The sequence below is a fragment of the Porites lutea genome, chromosome 5 (assembly GCF_958299795.1).
Source record: "Porites lutea chromosome 5, jaPorLute2.1, whole genome shotgun sequence".
Classification (NCBI taxonomy): Eukaryota; Metazoa; Cnidaria; class Anthozoa; order Scleractinia; family Poritidae; genus Porites; species Porites lutea.
Window position 1 is genome coordinate 42164574 of NC_133205.1, and position 24563 is coordinate 42189136.

General features: G+C 40.6%; 4 protein-coding genes across 4 annotated transcripts in view; 2 read left to right on the forward strand and 2 right to left on the reverse strand.

Annotated features, from left to right (window-relative positions):
* The window catches only part of LOC140937809 (zinc finger CCCH-type with G patch domain-containing protein-like), a 204926-nt gene that overhangs the window by 32468 nt on the left and 147895 nt on the right, over positions 1-24563 (forward strand). The gene's annotated exons all lie outside the window — the stretch shown is intronic.
* LOC140937792 (arylsulfatase B-like) lies at positions 639-8314 on the forward strand. The gene is made up of 7 exons (XM_073387365.1): positions 639-976; positions 4414-4500; positions 5196-5407; positions 5866-6077; positions 6767-6987; positions 7298-7590; positions 8096-8314. Exons 1-7 carry the CDS (start codon positions 706-708, stop codon positions 8312-8314), a joined length of 1515 nt encoding a protein of 504 aa, XP_073243466.1. The 5' UTR covers positions 639-705.
* LOC140938527 (uncharacterized) lies at positions 13511-14350 on the reverse strand. Its single transcript, XM_073388009.1, has one exon. The coding sequence runs from the start codon at positions 14282-14284 to the stop codon at positions 13622-13624; it is 663 nt and encodes a 220-aa protein (XP_073244110.1). The 5' UTR covers positions 14285-14350; the 3' UTR covers positions 13511-13621.
* On the reverse strand, positions 20639-22662 carry LOC140937271 (uncharacterized). The gene is made up of 2 exons (XM_073386813.1): positions 22588-22662; positions 20639-22213 (listed from the first exon to the last, which is right to left on the reverse strand). The coding sequence occupies exon 2, from the start codon at positions 22210-22212 to the stop codon at positions 20926-20928; it is 1287 nt and encodes a 428-aa protein (XP_073242914.1). The 5' UTR covers position 22213; positions 22588-22662; the 3' UTR covers positions 20639-20925.

A 24563-nucleotide genomic window follows, 5' to 3' on the forward strand; every position in this document is an offset into this window, starting at 1 on the left:
AGAAGTAATGGGCTCAAGAAAGAACGGGGCGCGCGAGGGAGACAGCGCCCATTCAATTCTTTCAAGCGCCTGCTACGCAGGCTAAGCAAACTGTAAGGGTGGACAAAACAACGGCTAGGTAGACACAGTAAAACAGTCCAAACGCTACACTTGATAATTGTAGAGAAGACTCAACTCGATCACGTTAATATAAACCATATTCAACCCGAAAATACTATGCATTAGTTAAAAGACGCAATTTCTGTTGGTTTAACGGCGAAATAAAGCACGCGGTGATTTACAAGCTTTTCTGGGGTTCATACAACATCCCGCTTGGTTTAAACAATAGAAAGTTGGGTCCATTGGTTAATTGACAGTATGCTTGTTTGACTGACAAGGACGATCAAGGACCAATTTGTTATCCCTTTCTATTCTGAAAGGAGTTGCTGGAATCCATAAACATTAGCAATACTCAAAACAACACTTCTCCCTTCCTCCTCCTCTCTTCCGCTCTTTTTCCTAGGCTCTCCATTTCTCGAACAGGATACTGCAGTCACCAGTCACCTAAATCCCAAAACAAGGTTGCGTGACAGATGCGCGCACCTGCTGATGGGACCGGGTGATAGAGACGAACTGTCGTTTGTCTGTCAAGAATCAAAAATTCGGGTAAAATTCATCGTTTGCACGAGAGATATTATATACTACTGTCTTTCTTAGAATACCGCTATGTGGATGTCACATTTCGCGCTGTTCTTCTCGATTTCGTGTGCATTACGTTTTACCAAGGGCATAGGATCTTCCAAACTACCGAATATCCTGTTAATGCTGGCAGATGACCTTGGCTGGTATGATGTCGGGTTCCATAATCCAAAGATACAAACTCCTCACATTGACAAGTTGGCTAAAGACGGAGTCATATTGGACAATTATTATGTACAGCCGGTGTGTACACCCACTCGAGGAGCTTTGATGACTGGAAGATACCCCATTCACACAGGTATGGAAGGTAGTTGTTCTTGCAGTCAGTCGGGACACAATGTTTAGAGGCAGGGGATTAAAAGGGGCTCGCAGGCGAAATCACGGTACCCGGGTGGGTTCCATTTTTATCATGGGAAATGTTTTATTTGTCTTATCGGTGAGTATTTCAAATAACGTAACTCAGGGAATAATAATAAAAAAGGAATTCAGCTCCAATTTACATGACTTTGTTTTTAAAATTGTATTCAGTTTATTCCATTCATTATTTTAGCTGACACTGTAACAAATCAAAAAGGACTTTTTTAACACTGCAAAGAAACGGCCGAGTTTACTGATAAGATGCTAAATAGCATGGCTTCATATGGAGTCATCATATATAATGGTCCTAGGAAATAATCTAGGCGAGCAGAGGCAGTAAAGTCTTTATTATTGCGTTACCAGAGGATGTGCAGCCGGATTATGCTTTGTCCTCCAACTGTTCTGTTTAATTTCTGTCCATCTCCCTCTGTCCAAAGTTTAAGAAAAGGAAAGCCTTAAGAGAATAAGACTTCCATTGTATTACATGGCTCCTGAAAATATTTTTTAAATTATTGTTTTGCGAGCTACAGCTTAATATAAGCTTTCTTACTCGCCTCATCTCTGTATACAAAATTGATTTTCTTTTTAAAATAGAGTGCATAGTGTAGCCTTTGCATTCTCTTTATGGGCACGTTTTATAAAGCTAGCGTTTCTTCGATGTGGTCATTGTTATATTTACAAAGTAAACCGAGTGTATTTTACAAATAAATAATGAAATATATCTTTACCTGATCTCTTATGCCATCTCGATTGGTAAGTTTATTTTGGAGACTAAATAAATTCATTTTCTAAATTACCATATAAATTAACCTTTCTGATGAGCGTTCTTTCAAAAACGAAACTTCTCTAGTAGTAACAACTGTACTATTAAACTAGTTTTTAGAGAAGTAATTGTCTTAACAAGAAAAATTCACCTTAGTTTTTAGTACAGTTTCACTGATGTACCGGCCATAACTAAATTTTGATGTGCGGGGTTTTACCACTACCCGGTTTCACGTATACCCTGAACGAGCGCTGGCAAAACAGGAGCATGACCCAGGGGGGGGGGGGGGGGGTACTCCCTTACAAGAGGCTAATAGGGATGTGACACTGGATGGGGTCGCATTTTCACGGCTGGAGTGACTATAATGGGGTCGCAAATTTTCGGATTTTTGTGGTAAGTAGGGATTCAAAATGGGAAGATTCTCGGTAACAAAATCAGGAAGTTGTTGTTCATTAAATTTAACAATAAGCTCGCATTGACCGCATCACATTCCGCCGCTTGAAACCACATGATAAGGTAGATGCATATATAGAAAGTGACTAAGTTGGGATCGCAAAAATTATATTTTCCAAAAAGTGACTAAGATGGGGTCTATAATTGGCCAAAAAATAGACTATAATGGGGTAGGGGCTCTGAGAGGCTAGCGGCACATACCAGCAAACATTAGCCCAAGTACCCCCACCGCCCCCACCCCCAACCCAACCCCGGGGAGCATGATAGAGGCTAACGTCTTCCCTGCTGGCTACATAGATCCTGATAAACAGAAACGCGTGCTTCGTACACTTGAGGAGGGCCAAACAATAACTGTATGTAAACTGATTTGAATAATCACCTTTCGCATGATGACTGATTACAATGACTTAATAGTACTGGGGTTCATATCTACAAAAATCCCTGCATATAGGGGAAACGCCAGTTTACAAGAATGCTATATCAAGTGATTTTTCGTCCGATGTCATTGTTATGTGATCTCTTTGTCTGTGCTCAACATTTAGATGGGTACCACAAAAAAGCGAAATAACACGAAACCAGTTAACAGACCTTTCCACAGTTTTTTTTCCAGCTTTTTGAAAACATGGCGGACAAGTTGGGGAAAGTCCGTCGTCTCCACTGGAAATCAGTAAAACTGCCACGTTTGAAGGCGATTGTTGAAAACGAACGAAGTATAGCTCCTCAAAGTCTTGCCTGCGTGCAGACGTCTCCTATTTCCTTTTTTGCAACAAAACAAATAGGAGACGTCTGCACGCAGGCAACTCAAAGTCCTGTCGGACGTTTGTATTATGGTGGGTGCTCAAACTTGCCCCCCCTCCCCGACATACAAACGTCTGTAAATTTTCGCAACTTCGCAGAGTTATATCTTCGCTCGCTTAAGACGTATCACTTTCAAATTTGGCACTAATTTTAATGTGCTCTTTCCAGTGGTGTCCATGGATTTTCGGCCTAACTGGTCCATGTCAAAAGTTGAAAAAACTGTGAAAGGGTCTGATTAGGGTGGCCCTCTACTTACAAACGACCATTTTTTAATAGAAACCGTCGTCGCCTACGGTTACTCTGGGACATGAGTAAAGATAAGTTTAATTCATAAAGAAGATAAAATACCTGAATACGTGCGTATTTTGAAAGACCTTCAAGCTTAGTTCAAAGACCCCGAGACAATACGTGAGTAGAAAAGACAGAAAAGGATTAACGGTTATTGATTTATTGAAATGTTGATTGATTGACTTGCGTTCTGTCATTGAATTGGTGTGACTTGGTCCGTTTGCACGTAATTGTAAAACAGAGACTTTTTCTCGGTTTTTGTCCATCTACAAGAATACACAAAAGTGACTGAAAACGGTTCCGTCTTTGAAGAAAACATGCGCATTTACACTGGTATCCAACGCCGTGACGTAATCGTTTACGGCGCACTCTGGAGAGCGTTTATGAAAAGATGCATTTTCGGTGACGTTTTCTCCGGATACGTGAGGACGGTAGGCCAAACCGGAGAAAAGATTCTCCGTGCTCAAACGAAAAGTCTGAATATATACTAAATACACAGTCAGTCAAATGCATGTTGTTTGAGATAACAGGCTGGCTTCACAGGGGTACCCAACGATTGTTTTCTGTAAAATAACTGTTCGGAGAAGCAAATATTGCCTGGAATTTTCTATTACCTGAGGGGGGCTAAAAAGTCCTAGATGACCGTTCCATTCATGTACAATTTTCGAAGCTTATCTAATAAATTCCCTACGATTTTCTGAAGTTTAATTTTCACATTTCACTTCCCAAGTTAGGCTATTTTTTGTACAAAAAAGGAAACCTAAAATTTTCGGATTCAAAAATGTGATGGAGAGAGGAATCAGAAAATGTCTCACTTTCGTAATACGTCAAATTGCTTCTAAAATTTTCGCGAAAATAACACTCAAGCCCTTGTAATTTCGAAAAGACTCAAGTTGCCCTAGGATGACAGAACAGATATTTTTTATAGGGCTGCCTAGGATGCATTTATAGAGATCTAAAAGGACTCTGGATAGCCTAAAAAGTGTTTTCAATGTACTTTAGGAGGAAACCGCCGTTGGGTGCCCCTGGCTTCATCTTTGCTACTGTCGCCCGTACTTGCTTTTTTTTGTCACCAGGTCTTCAACATGATGTTATTCACCCCGAGGACCCGTATGGACTGCCACTGGACTTTGATCTGTTGCCGCAGAAACTAAAGGAAGTTGGTAAGAGCTGATTAACGAAAAGCAAATAAACAGAGTCCTTGATCAACATTCAGATTTGGTATAATATAAATTGGTAAACTGGCCGTGTTAAGGTTACATGTCTTAGGGTGGATTTCCACTGTCACGTAATTTTTACGTGAGTAAGTAAATGCTCTCGCTCAAAGAATTCAACTTAAGGAAAGTTTTCTTTCCTTTGGAAACTTGGCCTAGTTAGAATTATCAAGATGAAAAAGTTTATAAGAACGCAAAAGCACTTGTAGAGAGAGTATCTGAACAAGTAAGCAGAGGGTCATAGGAGCTCACAGGTTTGTCTACTCGTTTGGGAGTACTCGGATTTTTTCTTTCGACCCGCCTGTGTCACTGACTGAAAGAAACAATTTCTCAACGCAAATGCACTTTATAAGTAAAGACTCAGACGATGAGGGCTGGTCTGGCCAGCCGAAATATTGCTCATGTTGTATCAGCTTTGCAGTAGTTCTTTGATTTCTCGTTGTATTTTGCTTTGTAAGTGAGATTTTGGCTGCGGTCACCGTGTTGATTGCTTAAAAGCAACGACGACGGCGACGTCAACGAGAACGGCAAAAAAGCAATAGGTTTAGATTAGCAAAACAGCAACTCCGCACTTGCATCACGCTTTTTTGTACACTGCTTTGCCGTCACTACATGACTGCGACGTGAAAATTTCACTTTTGCAGGGTATTCCACTCACTTGGTAGGCAAGTGGCATCTTGGTTTCTACAAGTGGCCTTATGTTCCTACGAAAAGAGGTTTTGACACCGCCTACGGATTCTGGGACGGAGCTGAGGATCATTTTGATCACTCACGTGATGGTGTTGTAGACTTTCGGGATAACTTAGAACCAGTCTTCGACTTAAATGGAACGTACGCTACTAACGCCTATGTGGACGTGAGTAAAACGCAGCCCTGTCTTTAGTGTCTTTATACTTACTAACAAAATAACTTAACGTCCTGGAGAAAATGTCAGCAAGTTGGCGCCATTTTCCAATTTTTGAAAATTGTGCAGCGGGAAAATAATTAAGTTGGCTCTGAACCCGTTTCATAGACAAGCTGATTGCAATTCAGATCGAAAGAAAGTCAGGCGATTGAGCTCATTTTTAGTTAAATGCATTCAAAAGCAAATTTAAGGGAATTTTAGATTATGGCCGGTGCCATCTCAATTTGAAATGTCAAAAATTGACACATTGCTTTGTAGCGCCTTTCAAACACGCGTTTAGTTGGAATCCATGAAAGTATAATTGCTTTAAAATACTGCAATTCATCGTAGGTTGTAAAACATGAACAACTTGTTTGTTTTACGGAGGCGGTCACCAAAACCTGATCGATTCATTCTTATTTCCTTCCCAGCGAGTGGAAAAAATCTTACAAGCTCACGACTCATCTCAGCCATTATTCATGTACATGGCTTTTCAAAACGTTCATGCACCCATCCAAGCACCGGAAAAATACATAAAAAAGTATGACTTTATAACGAACAAGATGAGACGAGTTCATGCAGCCATGGCGGACATTTTGGACGAGGCAGTTGGGAATATAACAGACGCGTTCAGGAAAGCGGGGTCAGTTGAACTCTAACATAACATGTACAGCATGAGGGCGGGTAGGCGGGACGTGGAGTACTCGGGTGTAAAAGTAACCGAAGAAAGGGGTGAAAAGGAAGGACTGGGTGACTATTATGGTCTGAAAGATTTTGTAAGGACTTCTGAGGGTCATAAATGAAAGTCAAACTGCGTTTGACTTTTTCATCTACAGAATAAAGCTACGTTTGATAAGGATTTCTTGCCGGGGTTATAATTTGGTCTCATTCCCCCGTCCTCATTATGCCTGAGTGCCCTCCGGATATCACATATAGGGATAAAGGTCAGGTGCTCTCCTATCAATACATTAATAGAGCTAGAGATCATTTGAGGAGGAAAGTTAACAGTTGACCCACCAAACAAGAGTATTATCGAAACGCTACACCTTTGCCGTGGTCTATTCACCAGAACCTTCCACGAACGCGCAACAATATCACCACGAATATGCATTCGGCTGTTGTGCTCTTTCTACACTTATCTGTATGGCATGCATACCTGCCCAGGACAGAATAATTTGCTTTTCGATGCCCAATGTCAGAGTGTCTTCTGTTGACAAACCTTACGTTCCCCGAGAAAGATGTCACCATCGTCACGCCACAAGAAGCGTGGGACAAAACATTCGCCTCTTTAATCTGTGAAAAGATCTAAGTTCTAAAATTCTACTTTTGCAGGTTATGGAACAACACCGTCCTTATTTTCAGCACCGATAACGGAGGCCTCCCTTATTACGGAGGATACAATTGGCCTCTTAGAGGAGAAAAAATGACACTCTGGGAGGGAGGGGTACGAGGAATTGGATTCGTGCACGGAAATCGACTGGCAAGAAAGGGGGTGACGTGCAAGGAACTCTTGCACGTGACAGATTGGTATCCCACCATTTTGGGACTCGCTGGTAAGAAGCTATAACGTTAAAGGATACATCCTGAGTGCGTTTCTTTGGGATGGTCCTCATTAAGATCAGTGATCCGAAATCTCTCGGATCATGGTACATCAATGATCCGATGAATCTTTTCCCAGGGTGGATTCGTTGGTTCGTTTGATGTATAGCTATGATCCGAGTGATGTTGGATCACTGATCCTGATCCGGATCATCCCAGTCGAACGTATCCTCTGTTAGTATCTTTTCGCAGCTTAAAAACAAGAGGTCAGGTTGTATTTTCTTGTTCAGGACGTAGATCTAAAAGCACTTACTTTTCTCGTAGGAGTATCAGAAAACCAAGAAAGTCCTATTCCACTCGATGGCTTTGATGCGTGGGAAACAATTTCGTTGGGGAAACCTTCCCCGCGCACTGAAATACTACTTAACATCGACGAGCCTGGAGAGGTGCCTCCTGGACCCGGTATCCTAGGTGGTTACACAGGGATCGCTCTCAGAATGGGCGAAATGAAGCTCTTGATGCAGGTGCCAAATGTCACGTGGTTCAAGCCACCCGAGATTGGTGGTAAACCAGACAAGGAACTACCTTTGGATGCAGTGTTAGACCTTCCGCATGTGGTAGGACAAAATAACGTATCAGTACATAAGCAATGAGGACAATAATCTTGAGTGTCTTAAGGCCGAGGCCAAACGTCGAACTTTTCATGGGACGAACCCAACTCTTATTTGGGTCGACCTAAATTAAGGTAAGATCGTCTGTTGAGTCGGACGTCGAACTTAGGACACGTCGAACCAATCAACAGAATCAGAACAAAAAGCAATTTTGATAAATTTTCTTCCGAACGAGGCTAAATATACATTATCATACAAATGTTTAATTTATTAGGTTTTAGTAAATATATCAGTTTAGTCCGACGATTATCACGAGAACGTGTTGGACGAGCCAAACTCGTTTAGACGAACTTAACTAAGCCAGACGTCGAACTTTCATGAACTTAAGTTCGTCTCGTGAAAATTCGAAGTTTGGCCAAGGCTTAAGTCTCCTGATTACTTTATTTTTGACAGAATGCGTAATAAAACACTGGACATTATATCGAACATGGCATACCCTTTTGTCTTTCAGGACGCGGTTGACAAAGTTGTTGTTGCGCTTTATAACATATCCGCTGACCCAGAAGAACGCGACGAACTGTCTGCAAAGCTCCCGGATGTCGTTGCTAAGATGCAGATGAGGGTGAATGATTATAGGAAGTCTTCTGTGAGGCCACTGTACAAGAAAAGTGATCCTGATGCATTAAAGACTGCAAGGAAAAATGGGATATGGGGCCCTTGGCGCGAATAAAAATATAGTTTGTTTCATTTGAGTGTGGAAAGAAGAAAACGGTTTCTTCTAGCTCTTCTGTGTGCTTCCCGACTTTGAGTTTGACATCACTTGTTTGTTACGGAAAATGAAAATGGCGATAATCTCGAGCAAAGGGTTTTATCAACAGAATATGGGTTAGATTTTTCTCAAGTAATTTATTGTGAATCTCGGGTATAAATTATTATTTCCAAGTTCCTGTGAAAGGTTCTAACTGAAAAAACAATTGAGTAAAAATGAAATACTTTCAATCACCTGTATTGTTATAAGGTTTTACTTTACAAGTTTTCAAGTTTCTCTTGGAACAGGCCACTTGCACTAAGACGTCACGAGACCAATACTTCCCTTAAACAATTAGTTGGAATCCTGCTGATGCCAAAAATTGACAGAGCACATAAAAATTATCTTACACCCGAAATTTAAGAGGAAAAGAATTTAAGGGAGATGTTTTATGGCACTTTGAATTTTCAACAAAGTAGTATGATTTGTATTGGCCGCCATGTTGGAGGGCATACTCTTGCCCTCCAACATGGCGGCTAAAACTAGTTTTTGCTTACATCTTGTTAAACTTTTGATAGTTATGCTCAGATGTGCTGCAAACGTTACCACATCATTTTTCAACATTTTACTTGAAGTTTTTAAAAGTGCAAAATTTGTGTTCAGAAAGAAGTAATTCGTAATTTTCAAGATCACATTTTGGTCACGTGACCAGCTACAAACTTACTCATTTTAAGACAACAGTGCAGGTTTGAAAAACCAAATCACTATTATTTTGTTTAGGATATAACCCACTAATCATTTTTTGAAGGCAAAATCATACAACTTTCATTTTCATTAAAACGATGTCACATGACCTCTTAGTGCAAATGGCCTATTTACAATCACCCCAAGAGAACTGGAAAACAATGCTTCTGGATAATTTTGGCGGGGCAACAAAAAGTATTATGGTATTTTTGAGCATGGCCTATTCGAGCACATTCAATGGGAGAATATCATACCACGTTAAAAACGAAAAAAACCTGCTAGCCGGCTAAAAGTGAAGATGCCGTCATTCTTCAAGTTTGCGGCGCCACAAATTTTTTGCAACCAGCCCTCTATCTATGGTTTCAGTTACTTTGTCTCTTGTTGTACATTGTAAGGCCGGGCGGCTTTTGAGGATACATGGTATATTTTTTTGTGGGCTTTTCTAAACGAGGAATTGCCTGGCCACTTAATCCACCCCCTTGATTCGCCCCTATTTGCCGAAAATTCTTTTAAACTGACAACTAAGTTAGTGTTTTAGGCGTTTATTGGCAAAATCTCCGGGAGCCAATGGCTTAAATTTTGGATAAAAAATTGTGGGATTATGAAGTTCAAAGAATTTTAACTTCTAGATTAGCAAATACTTTTCAGTCTTCATTAATAACTTTGCTAACCTTAAAGGCCCAAGCTTTTCTGGACACAGGCCTGCCCAGAGGGAATAGGCACGAACGGGACTCATAGGTCCCATGCAAGGTGCCATCCCTACCCAATCCCACAACCCGTAAAGGCTGGCCACACCACCGGGGTCTACGTCCCCCACTCTTTTCGAACAGTAGTGTGGGTTCTTTTACGTCCCACAAGAATAGATCAGTGAAAGTGCTGTAAGATGGGACCTACGGTTTTTCGTCCTTATCCGAGAAGACAAAGAAAGTCTAACCATTTGCAGATGTCATTACAAAGGCAGCACTTTCTTCTCAGTTATTTAAAGACCTAAGTGTTGGTCCGGCCGGAGTTTGAACCCGCAACCTCCCGATCAGCAGACCGGTGCCCTTCCAACTGAGCGAACCAAGTGAAGTAGGAGCAAGGATGGCACAGTTGGTTTCGAGTTGGTTAGTGCGCGGCCTTCGGTGAGCGAGGTCCGGAGTTCGATTCCCCGTCACATCACATCCTTGTTTCAACTTCTCTCCTTTCTTTGTAGCTTTGACTAGCTTGAAATACCCTTAAAATGGAGCACTGATGGAGAGGGGGGAATGAGCCCACTGTCGACCTAAAATTTATCAGTTATTACTGCCACGAGTTATCGACGTAAAATATGGTTGCTTTAAGTTTTTACTTTCCCATCTACATGGGCTGAGGGTTGCATACACAGTTATTAAACTCATTAATAATCAATGAAAATCGTGACGGTGATTTGAATACCAGAAAACATTGGAGAGGATCTATATCAAACACACCACTCAATGTGTCATGCAATATCTATCTAGTAGACACCTCAAAGCTAGTCTTAATAATCAGGGCTGTCCCTCGCTTTTCAACCTGCTTCTCAGTTTCTAGATCATCGGATGAAACATTGTTGTGTTGTGATTGATGAATTACATCTCAATGTATTTGCAATAATATTATAGGACCAAGTGCATTAAAGGTATGAGCCTCTAGTCGACCAACATTTTGAAGAATTTTATTTTGGGAGGGTATCTCTTTTAGAAAGAACAAAATTATACACAAGATGAGATGATTTTTCTCTTCTTTGCTATTGACTACAATATTAAAGTTGGTTAATTTTCTTTTTTCAGAAAAAAGAACATTAGAAATTTACCTACTGCCCCACCGCAGGACAGTAAACAAAATGTCCCACCACTTTAAGACAAAAGAAAAAATCAACAATTTTTTTCCCTAATTAATTGTAATGTTACCTTATCTTCTGAGAAAAATGTTCAAAATGGCTGTAAACAGCCAGGAACATCCTCTTTGGAGAATAACAGGTTTTATCTCTATGTCCTCCCACCCTTTCCCAGCCTCCTCACTAATACTAGCAGGATGGATCAATAAACGTTTCTGGGACACTGCCCACCTATCCCTCCCCTAAGCCAACATTAACACTTACTTATCCCTTAGGGTAAAAATTTGGCTTAGGGGAGGGGTAGGTGGGCAGTTTCCCAGAAACGTATAATGATCTGGTATTCCAATCTGTTATTCTGCTAGTACCTGACAATGCAGATTTTCATGCTAAAAATTTGAAAGACTTTGAAAATACAATGCAGAGAGTGACTTGGACTAATCACCATCAAGAAAATACATGATAAGTGACTCTACATGTCCTCTGGGATAACATATGCCTCTAGATTTGGCCAACTTAAATGCATAAAAGTCATACTTTGCGCGGAGGCCAGAGAGGGCACTCCCCTCTTTGGCCTAAGTGGGTATAACAGTGCCACTGAACAGGTTATGGTTTTCAGGTCTTGAGTCCTAAAAAGGTTACACCATTTCACTACTTTATAGCGTCTTGAACAGGGTACCTTTTTGGAGTGTAAGCCTTTCAAAAAGTCTAAAGCTTGGCAAAGAGCAGGCTACATGAAAGGTACTAACATCTGCCCCCCCCCCCCCCTCCTCCCCTTTCCAAAAAAAAAACATAAATGACATGATGCTAGTTTAAATAGGAGAAAGGAAATACATCAGGGTTATGAAATAAGGTCTCTTGTCTTAAAAAAGTCAGTAAAACAAACTTGTTTTGCCTTAAACAGCATCAGGTTTTCAAGGCCTGGTCAGCACACCTCTACACAAACTTCCCTTGAGTGTCTCCCCCACCCTCCACCCCTTGTGGCTGAGGCCAAGGAAGATAATCCATTCCTTAACCTTAATGTGATATCTCATGACTTTCGATTTGTCCCCTAAACTTCTGAGCCATGTATACATTTAGGTTTTAGGTCCACCAAAGTGTACTAGGAGCTTTTATTTGCTTAGTCTGTGAGCAAGCTATTGTGTCAACTAGAGCTTTTAGAAGGTTTGCTGGCTAAATCAAATTGTAAATTGTAAATTGCTTTTTTACCCACGAAGCACTTAAGAGTTCATGTGAACTTGTTTAAACGTGTCTTTGCGTTCCAGATCGAATTGGAATTTGGAAGTGTTGGTTTGAGAGTGTTGGAGGAGAGGGGAAAACCGGAGTACCCAGGGAAAAACCTCTTGGAGCAAGGGAGAGAACCAACAACAAACTCAACCCACATATGGCGTCGACGCCGGGATTTGAACCCGGGCCACATTGGTGGGAGGCAAGTGCTCTCACCACTGCGCCACCCTTGCCCCCCTTGCTAACATGAGAGCCTGGTCTGCTAATAGGATATTATTCATGGCCCGTATTCTCATGTGTCTGTCATGTAGGCTACTCACCATAGAGCCTCTCACAGCTCAGTGGTTAGGGCGTCCAAACACCTGCAGCTCGGGACTTTTCTGAGCTTTCTGGTCTTAGAATTCTTCTTCTTCCAAATCATATTATACGGTCTTGGTCTCATACACTGGTGAACGGCTGATTTCGAGCAAGTCCCCGATACAGTCCTCTATGACTGGTGTAGTTATAATTAAATTTTGACCCTGCGCACCAAAGAGCCTCTAGTAGCTCAGTGGTTGGAGCATCCAAATTAGAACTCAAAGAATATATCCTAGGATGATTCAGCAGGGGTTCTCATAATTGATGCTGCTGACCTACCTGTGACACTGACACTGCCTGAGATGCTGTTGCAACATTCAGGAACATGCATCGCTAAGCAACAAGAGGCTGCCATGCAACTTGATTCAACTTTGCAGGCATGCTGGGAGTAAAGACTGGTATAGTAAAATTAATGTTGTCAGCACTCGCTGTTCTCATATTGGAACAGTATCCCTGGCAGTCCCAGTATCTATGTCGCTGGCTGGCTTGCGGCATATATAAGAACCAGGTTTAAGGGTTAGGGTTCCACATCTGAATCTATAGCATCAGGCTTAATGTTAACACTATACTAGATAGCTCTTGCATGGGCACGAAAACCATACCAGTTAGAGCTTCTGTTCACACATAAGAAAGGTGATTTGGGGGTGATTTCTGTACTGGAGCGAAGCTGTGCTGTGCCAATCTTGAAAGTGGAGCGTCACATATCAGAAAGGCTCTGTGCCATACTTTAGTGTAGCAGTGTGAACAGGCATTCATACCATACTGGAACTGAATAAGTAGTAGCAAAAACTGGAATCCACTGAGATGGAAGTAAATATTCAAAAGCGAGGACTCGAATTTAGTTCACCAAGACCTCTTAATTGGCCAACCACTCTGGCATGCTGTTCGACGTGTCTGATTGACTCGTTCCAGTTCTGTGCCATTGCTGTTCATACTACACTGGAGAGCTTTTAGCATCAGCATGAAAACTATCCAATGTTGTATAAACATAGCCTCATTCAAGAAGTTGCTCGGCGTATGACTTGGTCACTTAGGGTCACCTTAGGGCCAAAGTACTTTTAAAATAAAACTGCTATTAGGATGAGAAATCATTCTTCAGTAAAGAAACAATCAAGCAAGATGAAACATTATGATAGGTATGGCTTCCAGTCAAATGTTTCTTTCACATCAACATTCTCCTGTTGCATGCACTGCACAGCTTTGTCAACAGGAGAAATCATTTCAATGCCACCACAACCACAAGTGCAATGCCGATTATATGACGAATCAATGTCACCAAACTTCATATACAATTCAAGACAACTGGGGCACCTTTTGACGTAATTACGTTTTCTAGCCCCACATAAGTTTAAATCCACAACAACGTGAAGACCTTGGCTTGCAAAATGCTTCTGAGTTCTGATTGCGCTGACTCGCACACAGCTTATAGTCGTACATCCTCCGATTACCAAAGTATTTATTCCCTGTTGAAGCAATTCTGTTTCCACCCACTCTCTGAATCCGTGAGCATGCATCACAGAGGTGCTGGGTTTGATAACATAACGTTGACTTTTTTCCACTACGGAAGTCAAACTGTCGTGAAGCTCAAAGTCGTTTCCTTCAAAAGGACACCGGGTCATAAGAATCGGTACGTTCCGTAAACCAGACCCTAACAGCGTAGCACAGGTTTCAAAGCTTTTCTTGATGGGTTCAACTTCCTCGTCCGGTAAACCCATTCTCCAAATTCCATCCACAAAGGCACGTTGAAGATCAATAAGCAGCAGACCTATGGGTCTCGGCGTCAACGACATTTTTTCTGTAATTTTTAATTGAATAACAGAAAACCGGAGGCAAAGTGCAGGCAAAGTATCGAAAAGTTCGACCTTCACCAATTCCTAGGTGCATTATGGGTAATTTCAAAGTTCCCGGTTCAGAACAAGTTTCAGATCCGAATCATCCCCCATATTTACGAACAAATTTAAAGCTGCTGCTTAAGTTATTGATCTTCAACGTTATGATACAAACTGGAAAAAAAAAAGGTTAGCGTGTCCTTAGTTCCCAGTGCTCTTCGGTTCGCTTGATAGAATAATCGAACCTCTCACTGCCACATGTTCCCCCATCGCATGATAAAAGTAATTAATTACGTCTTTGCTTAAAAAAAAATGCCATTGGACTCACCTGATGAATTAACACACGACTGATATTCGAACGACAGTTGACCGATATACCACCGGCAGTTGACCGATATACCACCGACAGTTGACTGATATACCACCGACAGTTGACCGATATACCACCGACATATGACCGATAGTAAGTCGAGGTGCGTTGTCGAAATATCGACCGATACTCGGCCATAGTCTATCTCACTATCGACCGAATATCGACCGAATATCGACCGAATATCGACCGACTGTCGACCAACTGTCGACCGGCTATCGACCTACCGTCGACCGACTATCGACCGACTGTCGACCGCTATAACGACCGCTATGTCGACCGATATCTCGGTCGACATTACCCACAGTAAACAAGATCCAAGCCTAAGGAATCACAAGTTTACAGTCAAGCCAGGTCAAGGGTATCCCCAACATTCCATATGGGCCCCTTGAATGAACTGTTATTTTTAAGCGAATCCGTTTATAATTATACAGATTGTAGTTGTAAGCTAGTTGTAAATTTCATATTCACCTCTGATCATCTCTGCATGTCTGCATGTGTAATCAAGGCGAGGCTAAACCACCCCCAAAGGGCTCATCATGGCCTGCCAATTAATTTTGGAAAATTTCCAATAACTTTGTTGGCTCTAACTCTTTCCTTACCAAACTTGGCCCGAAAAAAATTATTTATTGTTGGACTGTACAAGAAACTTATCTATGAAGTTTCTTGTACAGTCCAACAATAAATAAATTTTTCGGGCCAAGTTTGGTAAGGAAGGAGTTAGAGCCAACAACCTTATTGGAAATTTACCAAAATTAATTGGCAGGCCATGATGAGCCCTTTGGGGGTGGCTTAGCCCCGCCGTGATTACATTAACTAGTTGCTAGCTCGAAAACCTTACGGTTATCTAGCCGCTAGGCATTTCCTTCTATGTAATAATATTTAGTTTAAATTGTAATTGAATATTCTACGTGTTAAGTTACTAATTATTCAATAAGTTTGACAAACCCTGTAATGGAAATGTGAATAAAGTGTTGTTGTTGTTGTTGTTGTTTGTTGTTGTTGTTGCAGACATGCAGGAGGGTCTCAATGGGGTGGTGGCATTTACGGTTATCGGCTAAAATTTTGGCTCTTTTACGGCTATCGGCTAATTTTTTTCAGTTGCGGTTAACAAAAAAGTTAAAAATTAACTTCTTTTGTTTCAAAAAGTTAAGTATTAATTAACCTGGGCCGGGTTGTTCGAAGCTGGGTTAAGTTAACCAAGGGTTAGTGCAAAATTTGAAATTGGATATGAGAGCTTAAAAAGCAAATTCAATTTAATTCTCTTTGGCTACAATTTGGTGATTGGATAATCTAAAAAGAATAGCGAAAATTATCCAATAGTGTGCTTTTGATAAAAAGAAAAAGAAACCCGGGTTAAAATTTAACCCCGGGTTAGCGCTAACCGGCGTTCGAACAACTGGGCCCTGTATTTTTTGTATCTTTAAAGCAAAATAAAGGTCTTATAAAGATGATCTCGGGATATGAAATAAGCTATTCTTTTGAAAAAATTTAACATTTGATAGATCATACTTTTTATAAAGTATTCCACTTCTAATATTATTTTACACATAAAAATGTCAATAGTCAATTTAAAAATAATCTTTGTGAAAAAGCAAAGAACACACGCGAACGCCTAACTCACGTGGTCCTAGCGAGTTCGCCACCGAAATGTCTTGACCGAAATTGCGTGGGAAGACGCCGTACAGGGACTAGGCATGGCAATGTCTACCGTAGCGTCAGAGAAAAACAGGGAAATGTTGTTTATCGGCAACTTGTTTTACAAACAGGGAGATCTCTTCGTGTTGTTTCACTAGTGTTTCGAGGGCACGACCTCCTGAAAATCGCAAGTTAATCCCCAGCAAGAAGCCACTCTTTCGCTATGGAAAAAAAAATTAGTTCCCCGAGAGAGCGGCGGAAATGAAAATGGGTCTTGGTCTTCACCTAAAAGGCGCTTTACCTAACGTGCGTACGGTGCTACACTAGCCGCGAAATAAAAAACCCAACCATAAGTGAGTTTAGTACCTTCCTTAAAAGTAGCAAATCTAGGGAACAATTTCTTTACGGTTAACTCTTTTTTACCCTATTTACGGCTAACGGTTAAAATTTTTCAATTTTTACGGCTATCGACTAAATTTTTGGCCGTTTTACGCCTATCAGTTAACCCCATTGAGACCCTCATGCAGAGATGATCAGAGGAAAATATGAAATTTACAACTAGTTTACAACTACAATCTGTATAATTGTAAACGGATTCACTTAAAAAGAGCAGTTCATTTAAGGGGCCCATATGGAATCAGACGTCGTACAGCACTTCTGATTAATTGTTACTGCGGCTGTGGTGCTGACAACCCATGCTCCTCCAGCGATAGTCTTTCCGCATCCTTTGCAATAACCTGAGGCGTTAGAGAGAATGTATGAGAACCGCTAAAATTGGGCCTGATCTCAGGTTACCTTTGCAATGCCAAATACCAACACATTCCCTTTTTAGAGCTTCCTTTCTACAGAAAACATATGTGTACTTGAAATGCTGAATAATTTCAATTTTTTTAAAAAACCATTTTGCGGACTGAGACACCGTCCCGGAGGGGGAGGGTACTGGTGTTCTCAGTTTACTCTGGGATAGGGTTTATAAATCAGAAAATTGGGTCTAGAATAGGGTATCATTTTCCAGGAAACTGATCAATTGGTTGAAGATTTTAGTCAAGACTAGGGAAACCGGGAATTGCCACTCAAAAATATAAAAAAAATCAAATCGGTTTCGTTTTGGCTGGACTGCGCTAGTGACCTGGAAAACCGCTACTCTAGAATGGGGTGGGGGGGGGGGAGGATTTTGAGGAGTTCAGTCTAGTATAGAGTAGCAAAATTCAGCTGAACTAGCTGTGGTATAGGCTAATGGTTCCAGGGTCCCAGCAGCACATCCCCACCCAAAAATTCCTAAAGTATACCCCCCGCCCCACCCAGGGGGCACTATCTTGTGCCATACTTCCGACAACTCCAATCTTCTTGTTCCTCTTTGCCATTTTCGGATGTTTCGAAGAGACGAGGAGAAATGAGTTGGAGTTGACATGGGAAAGAGAAACGCATAAACATTGTAAGAGGCGACACAATTAGATAAACTTGGATTCTATTGCTGCCATTACTAAAAAACGTCGAGCAAACTGAACCATCTTTTCCATCTAGATAAACACTTTCGAGCTACTAGACTGACTGTTCATAAAAAAACCAAGTCTACATGTACTTCAGCGATTGCATTGAACGCTACGTCGATCTTTGATATGTCTTTTGTGTGAAGTTTTTACTGGAAAAAGTTGTTGATCGACATGTACAGGCACGGTCATTCACGTTTATTCATTTTTTCAGGCTTAGAGAACGACAAGTAAACATCGGGCGAATCGACTTCATCCGAGTGGACCTTTTTACGGTGGACAATTCACTTGATCAAAACCAGTTGAGACTATTCGCAGCCCTTCACAGCTATTCTTCGCAATTCCCTACTTTTCATGGCCAGGCCTGCTTGACGGCTTAGGCTTACGGGTTAGGCTTTGTGAACGGCTTAGGCCTGGCCTGTATCCTGCGCATGCGCAAAGCCATATGACCTTGGCAGCCTTTTACAACTGTTTCCTCCTTCCCTGGGCCCATCAACACAGCCTAGCTATCAGGCCCCCGTAAAAACCAAGAACTGCATGGATGGGAGTGGGTGGGTGGATGCAATTAATCCCTCGCGTTTTGTCATGGTTTGTGCTTCATTCACTTTCTTCTTCTGGTTTGCGCTGAGGCATAGGGGAAAGACACAGCTAACACAGACTGCCCAAGGTAGGTATGAGACATTAATCATTCAAAAAATAATAATACGTGTGGTATCATGTTGCATAATCATCAAAATGGCCGTGAATTTGAAGGATTTGTATGGCATTTATCTTCTTCAATCTATCACCTGAATTCCCATACAAATCCTTTATGTTCACAGCCATTTTGAGGATTTATGCAATGTGATACCACACGTATTTTAAAACGATTAACTCTCATACTGAGCTTGGGCAACCTGTGAACTACCATTTGGAACTTGTGATCGATTCCATCAACAGCAACAGCGTGATGTGTATTCACACTACTAACAGACATAACAAAATAACAAGTAAATCTTTATTCTTGATCACAGAATAATTTTATATTTAACATATGAAGAATGATAACAATTTGTAACGAGATATAAATACTTTTACACAATCGTCCAAAAAACTGCAAGATAAAACAAAATTAATGCTTAACTCACATTATGGATTGAAATAAAGTAATATCAAATATGTGCAAGCATTATAAATGAACAATATTTCCATAATCAATGTAGTTTCTTTTAATAGTGTAAATTGCAGTCTCAAAAGATCAATGACTTATGTAAATCCCTCTTTTTACACAGTCAGTTGTAAATAGCCAAATGGTGTGTTTTGTCATTCTTAATTATCATTCATTCAAAATATCGTTTCATTTCTGATTGACTCAAATCCCAAGGGTCATTCATTTTAATCAGCTAGGACTGACCAACTTTGGAAGATGTTTCTGATTTCCAGTAAAATGATATCAATAATACAAGATAGGGACAGCAAAAGAGACGGCGAGCAAGAAGCCCTGGGAACAAGGTTACTTTGAATGAATAATAAAAAGAAATTGTTGCATTCTCTTTTCGCATCACCTGAAGAATGATGCAAATAACAGAGGGCGTTACATGCTGAAGGTGAAGTCAAAGTGGAATCCCTGCTCAATCTGCATAATTCTTCAGGTCATATTCAGCCTTCTGCAATAACTGCTATTAATTATCTGTTTGTTCTTTTTAGTGGGCCACAATATTAACTACTGGGTTGCCCCCATAAAGTTCATTTGTTATTACTTTTCTCTCTAAAGAAGAAGACAGTAGTGCATGAAATGTTAGCTTCACTTCTTTTTGCAGTGGTTAATAATTATTGATCAAACCAACTGTTGTCTGTGACTCCTCAAGCAGCAACACATTTTCTTTGAAACTAAACACTTAATATCAGTAACACACAATCAGCTTTCAAACAAAGAAAACCTTAATTTTAAGCTTAAAATTTATCATCAGCTTTAAACAAAGTTTCATACTTTTTTCTCGATTTTCCAAAAAGCTAAAAGTATACCGCCTGTTTACAGCAGAGATCAGCTTGAAGCCTTAGGGGTCAGTTAGTGGGATTTCCAATTTACTTCCTTACAGTGTTTAAATCAGACCCTGATTTGGATAAGCACATTATTTAAAGAAAAAAAAGGTGTGCATATTTGACCTTAAAAAAAATTACAAGAAATATTAATGAGAGGTTTTGCTATTTTTAAAATGGTTTTGTATTCTGATAGAAACAATATTTTATGGGCCCGTTTGAGTTATCCTAGCAAGTGGTTTAAAGAAAGTTCTGGTTTACAAGCAAAATTTAAAAGGTAAGGTTACCCTATTACCAATGCCAATTTTATAAAGCTTGACTGGCATGTTTTATCATGAATGACTGATTAAGAGTAAAATAGACATTCTTTCTTGTTTCAAAGACTCAAATAAAATCTTGAAGATCTATGTACAAAAAACTTGTTAAAATCATGAAAAAACGGACAAATTTTATCATTGTATATTTAGAATAAATAACATTAATGAGATGTTCAACATTTAAGTTTGCAAGATTATTACACATGACAGAGAAAAGTTGTCTAGGGGAGGTTAATTATTCCCAGCAGACCATTTACAATGCAGCAACATGTAGGTTAACCCTAGCACGTTGGTTGGGTTACCTAGCATCAGGGTAGCCCTACCTGCCTTGTAACACTTTGCATAAAAAATAACAAGTTATGTGCAAGAGCTAAGGTGACCCTCTTGCAAGAGTACCCTAGAACCAGGGTTACCCTCTTTCCTTGCAAGCAGGCCCTAAGGAAGCATTATGCATAATTTATATGGACTTATACTCATGAACGGTAAGAAGGAATCTTATTCAAACCAGAGACCAGATAATTTGGTTTTGTCAGGGCATTATGTGTGAGTTCAGCTGCAATCTCATCCTTCAATAACTTTTTGTTCTTATACTCACTGCTAAATCATCTTTTTTACAATCACAATCACGTCTTATTTGAAGAGATGACTTAACTTTATCGTAACCTAGTATTTTGCAAGGTAAAGGGGGCATGTAATGGCCAAGCAGCAAATAACCGTAACTTGAAGTCTCACTATCCATGTGAACCTGTGGCAAGTACTGCACAAGTATCATTTCAGTTCCTCTATTTTCTGAAGCACCTTAAGAGCTGGACCAACTTTCATGAACTGCAACAGTGTGTCTCTGTTTAACAACATCAATGCTTTTCCATCAATTTCCTGCTCTTGAAAGAAACCTGCATATACAGCACAGTCACTTGAAGAAAAATACCGTACCACATCAGCTGTGCTCCATGATGACACGTTTGTCTTACAAGGACTTTGAGCAATCCACTTCCCTGCTGGCATGTACTGATTTCCGTCTGGACTACACATTGATTTATCCTGGTAATTGGTTCCACCCCCTTGACTGTAAGAGGTAACACCTTGAGCCCTTCCTTGCTGCCAGTCCAAGACACTGTTAACTTGGTTATGATTCCAATTGTTCTCTGCTGATATTCCAAGATTATGCATAGATGATGTCACTGTTGCAATACCATTTTCCATAGCATAACCATTTTGTCTGCCGCAAGGTTCTTGGATTTTTCCCTGATACGGCCTAAATGCTGAAGAGTGCATACTTCCCGCGACAGCGTGGCCATTTACCTGACCAGAAGACATACTGGAACTTGAAACAGGTAAATCCTGTTGAACTGGCTTGGTTTGCCCAGAGGGTGATGTAGACATCTGTGAAGGAGGAGCACCTTGAATCCGATGAGAATCAAGTGAATTTTCAGATGCTGATGATCTCGACGGAGAACTTCTTTGAAACCGTGGACCCAGAACTTGACCACCATTTGGTTTCCTGGGCGAGAATGATTTGGAGGATTTGCCATTAAACATTCTAACATCACTTTCGCTTAGTTTTCCATCCTTAAGGCGACAATCGCTTGATTCCATTGAATATGTAGTCACTTTTGAATTCTCACTGCCCCTGCCATCATCTGAGGAAGTTTCACGCCTGTCAGCTTTACCACCTGGTGTGGATTTTTTAGTCTTCCATCTGTGGGAAACATAGGCTGGTCTCACAGCTAAGAAAGTGTCATTCAGTTTGTAACCATCAAACTTCAACAGAGCATCTTGGGCTTCAACAGTGGATGAATACTTGACGAAAGCATACAGTGGAATACATTTGCTTTCCATGATTTTGCACACTTGAACAACGCCGACAGTAGAGAAGGCTTTCTCTAACTCTACCTGGGAGATTCCAGATGGCAGATTGCTCACATGTACGCCATATAATCCAAACATATCTCTTGGAATTACGGGGCGATTGCCCTCTCGCTCTGAATCACTGGAAGGTTTGGAGGACTTGACTGGTTTATCATCGTACTGCGAGAGTTCTTCCGAACTACTCATCCTGAAAAATGAAAACAAAGACAACGCGGTCATGCTTTAAAAACCACAACACAGTCAGCAAATGAGCCAGACATGAGGAATGACCGATGAAAGCTTTCTCATTCCTAAAGTGGGTTCAAGTCTTTATATATAGTTTTTTGGATACCTCTCGAAGAAGGCGATGCTGTTTTTTAAAACAGAAAAATTAATAAGCTTACATTCTGGAACAAAACGACCTTAAAGTAAGCTTGTGAACCGAAACAGCTGACCAACTCAAAAGCTTGGGCATCAAAAGTTGGATTCGTGCCCTTTTTTTCGCACCAGGTTCGAAAACATAAGAGACAAAAACTTGCATATACTGCCTAAAATTGAAAAAAAAAAACAGATGATACAAACCTGAGATATTCACAATGTAAATTCTCACTTCGCTCTGAGTGCACTGTGCAGTCTTCAAACGTCGCGACGCCAAAACAATCCCACGTGGTAAAAGTGCGCCTGGTTACCAAGTGTGAAAAAATCGGGTCTGCGAGCCTGACTGCAATTGAGTGCCCCACCTCCGGATCGGATGAATGATCAATTACTCTTTGATCAATTGGACCAATCAACTAAGATGTCTTACCCTGCGAACAGAGTCTCCTTCGATCTTCCTCCCGACTTATCTATGAAAGATCGAAGCGACTCTGCTAGCACGGTAAAGATGTAAGCTTAAACATTTTAAAAGCTGTTCAGTTCAACCCAGTTTAAAATTGTTTCCTTCATAACAACTGCTTGTGTAATCAAAAACCATGTTGAAATTCATTTGAATCCTTGGTGAACTACCTGTTTTCCAGGGGCGCGATCCATTATGCCTGCCCATATGTAGCAATATTTAATCCCTGTTGATTCATATTTGATTTGGACATGATTTCTTTTCAATTTAAACCTCGCATCTAAAATTTATTTAAATTTAAAAGAGTTTTATTTAATCCTTTGGAAATTTCATTTAAACTTCTTACGGAAATCCATTTAATCTTCGATTAAATTATGGTTTAAACTTTGACATTTTCGTTTAATTCATTCTATCCATTTGAATTTAAACTTTGGAATTCCCATTTAAAATTTACTGAAAAATGTCTTTTAAACTGCTGAATTCTAACTTAATCCTTTAAATTGAAACGTTGACAAATTTCTTTAAACTTACCAATGTAAATTATGTTTAAACGGCGAAAGTAAAAATTCATTTAATCTTCCTGGAGCGAGCTCGGCCGGGATCACGTGCTCAGGTCAAATGGCAAGGTCACATGTCGTATCCTCGGCTGCAATTTTTATCTGCAGTATAAAGTATGGACGAAGGAACAAAAGGAGAAGTGAGCGAATTACTAAGCGAAGCGTCAAGGCTTCTGCCTTCCAGCACCTCTTCTAATGCTGCTTCAAATTCCACTCGTCCAGCTGCGATACCACAAAAAACATCGACTAGTTTTGAAAACTAGCTAGCTTTAATTTGTACCCTCATTCTTCTGATTGGTATTCTTCGTTTTAAATAAGAAACTCTTCTTCAGTAATTGAGCCCTCTGCGGAAGAAATTACATGCGAGTTTCCATATGACTTCACCATCCTCTGTTTTGTTGTCCGATCTTAAATTGCAAATTTTCGCGCCTTCTCACCGTCATGGGCCAGGCCGCCCGTAAAGCATCCAACCGTCCCAGTGTACGGTACAGAGCTATCTTAAATTCCCTAATCTTCTACAGAGACCGGTGGATGAACTCATAGATTGTTCACAGTCCCCTATTTTCCCGTAAGATCGTCGAGATCGAGCGCTATGCGTTACGGGTTGTCATCTTGGATGAGTGTCAAAACTACTTAAGGGGGGCGGAGGAAGGTTTGGGAGGAAGCGAGAAAAATAGAGAGACTGTAATAACATCACTGCAGCTCGCCTTCAGGAGGCATGACAGGAATTTTACGACTTTTACCATTCATTCATTAAGAAACTCTGCTGGCAATGAAAAACATGCCAGACACATTTAGCATTGATTTCGCGTGTTTACAAATATCTCCTTTCGAAACAGTGATTTTATACAGTTTCTGGGACATACCACAGATTAAAACGGTCAAACCTCCCGATAAAAAGCCAAGCATTTCTGACAGGTACTCTTTTTCTTGTGTCGGCGTAGCGTTAAATTTCAATTCGTTTAGGAGAAACGGTGTTACAACATTCCCCTGGCCGAGCTGCTTCAAAAGCATGTTGGCTTATGTGATTCATCCGCAAAATGCCTAAATTCCTTCGTGTGTTTGCGCAAGATGTGCCTTATGCTATTATGAAAGTGTACGTTTTATAGAAACGACGACTTGTCAAAGCCTTGTCAGTGTCGGCAACTTAAACTAAACCCGTTATC

What these genes read in the sequence shown, in the direction of transcription:
- LOC140937792 (XM_073387365.1), top strand. Translation starts at nt 706, where the DNA reads ATGTGGATGTCACATTTCGCGCTGTTCTTCTCGATTTCGTGTGCATTA. An exon ending in AAGATACCCCATTCACACAG is followed by an intron (nt 977 to 4,413) that starts GTATGGAAGGTA and finishes TTTTGTCACCAG; the next exon opens with GTCTTCAACATGATGTTATT. An exon ending in TGTTAGACCTTCCGCATGTG is followed by an intron (nt 7,591 to 8,095) that starts GTAGGACAAAAT and finishes TTTGTCTTTCAG; the next exon opens with GACGCGGTTGACAAAGTTGT.
- LOC140938527 (XM_073388009.1), bottom strand. Translation starts at nt 14,284, where the DNA reads ATGTCGTTGACGCCGAGACCCATAGGTCTGCTGCTTATTGATCTTCAA.
- LOC140937271 (XM_073386813.1), bottom strand. Translation starts at nt 22,212, where the DNA reads ATGAGTAGTTCGGAAGAACTCTCGCAGTACGATGATAAACCAGTCAAG.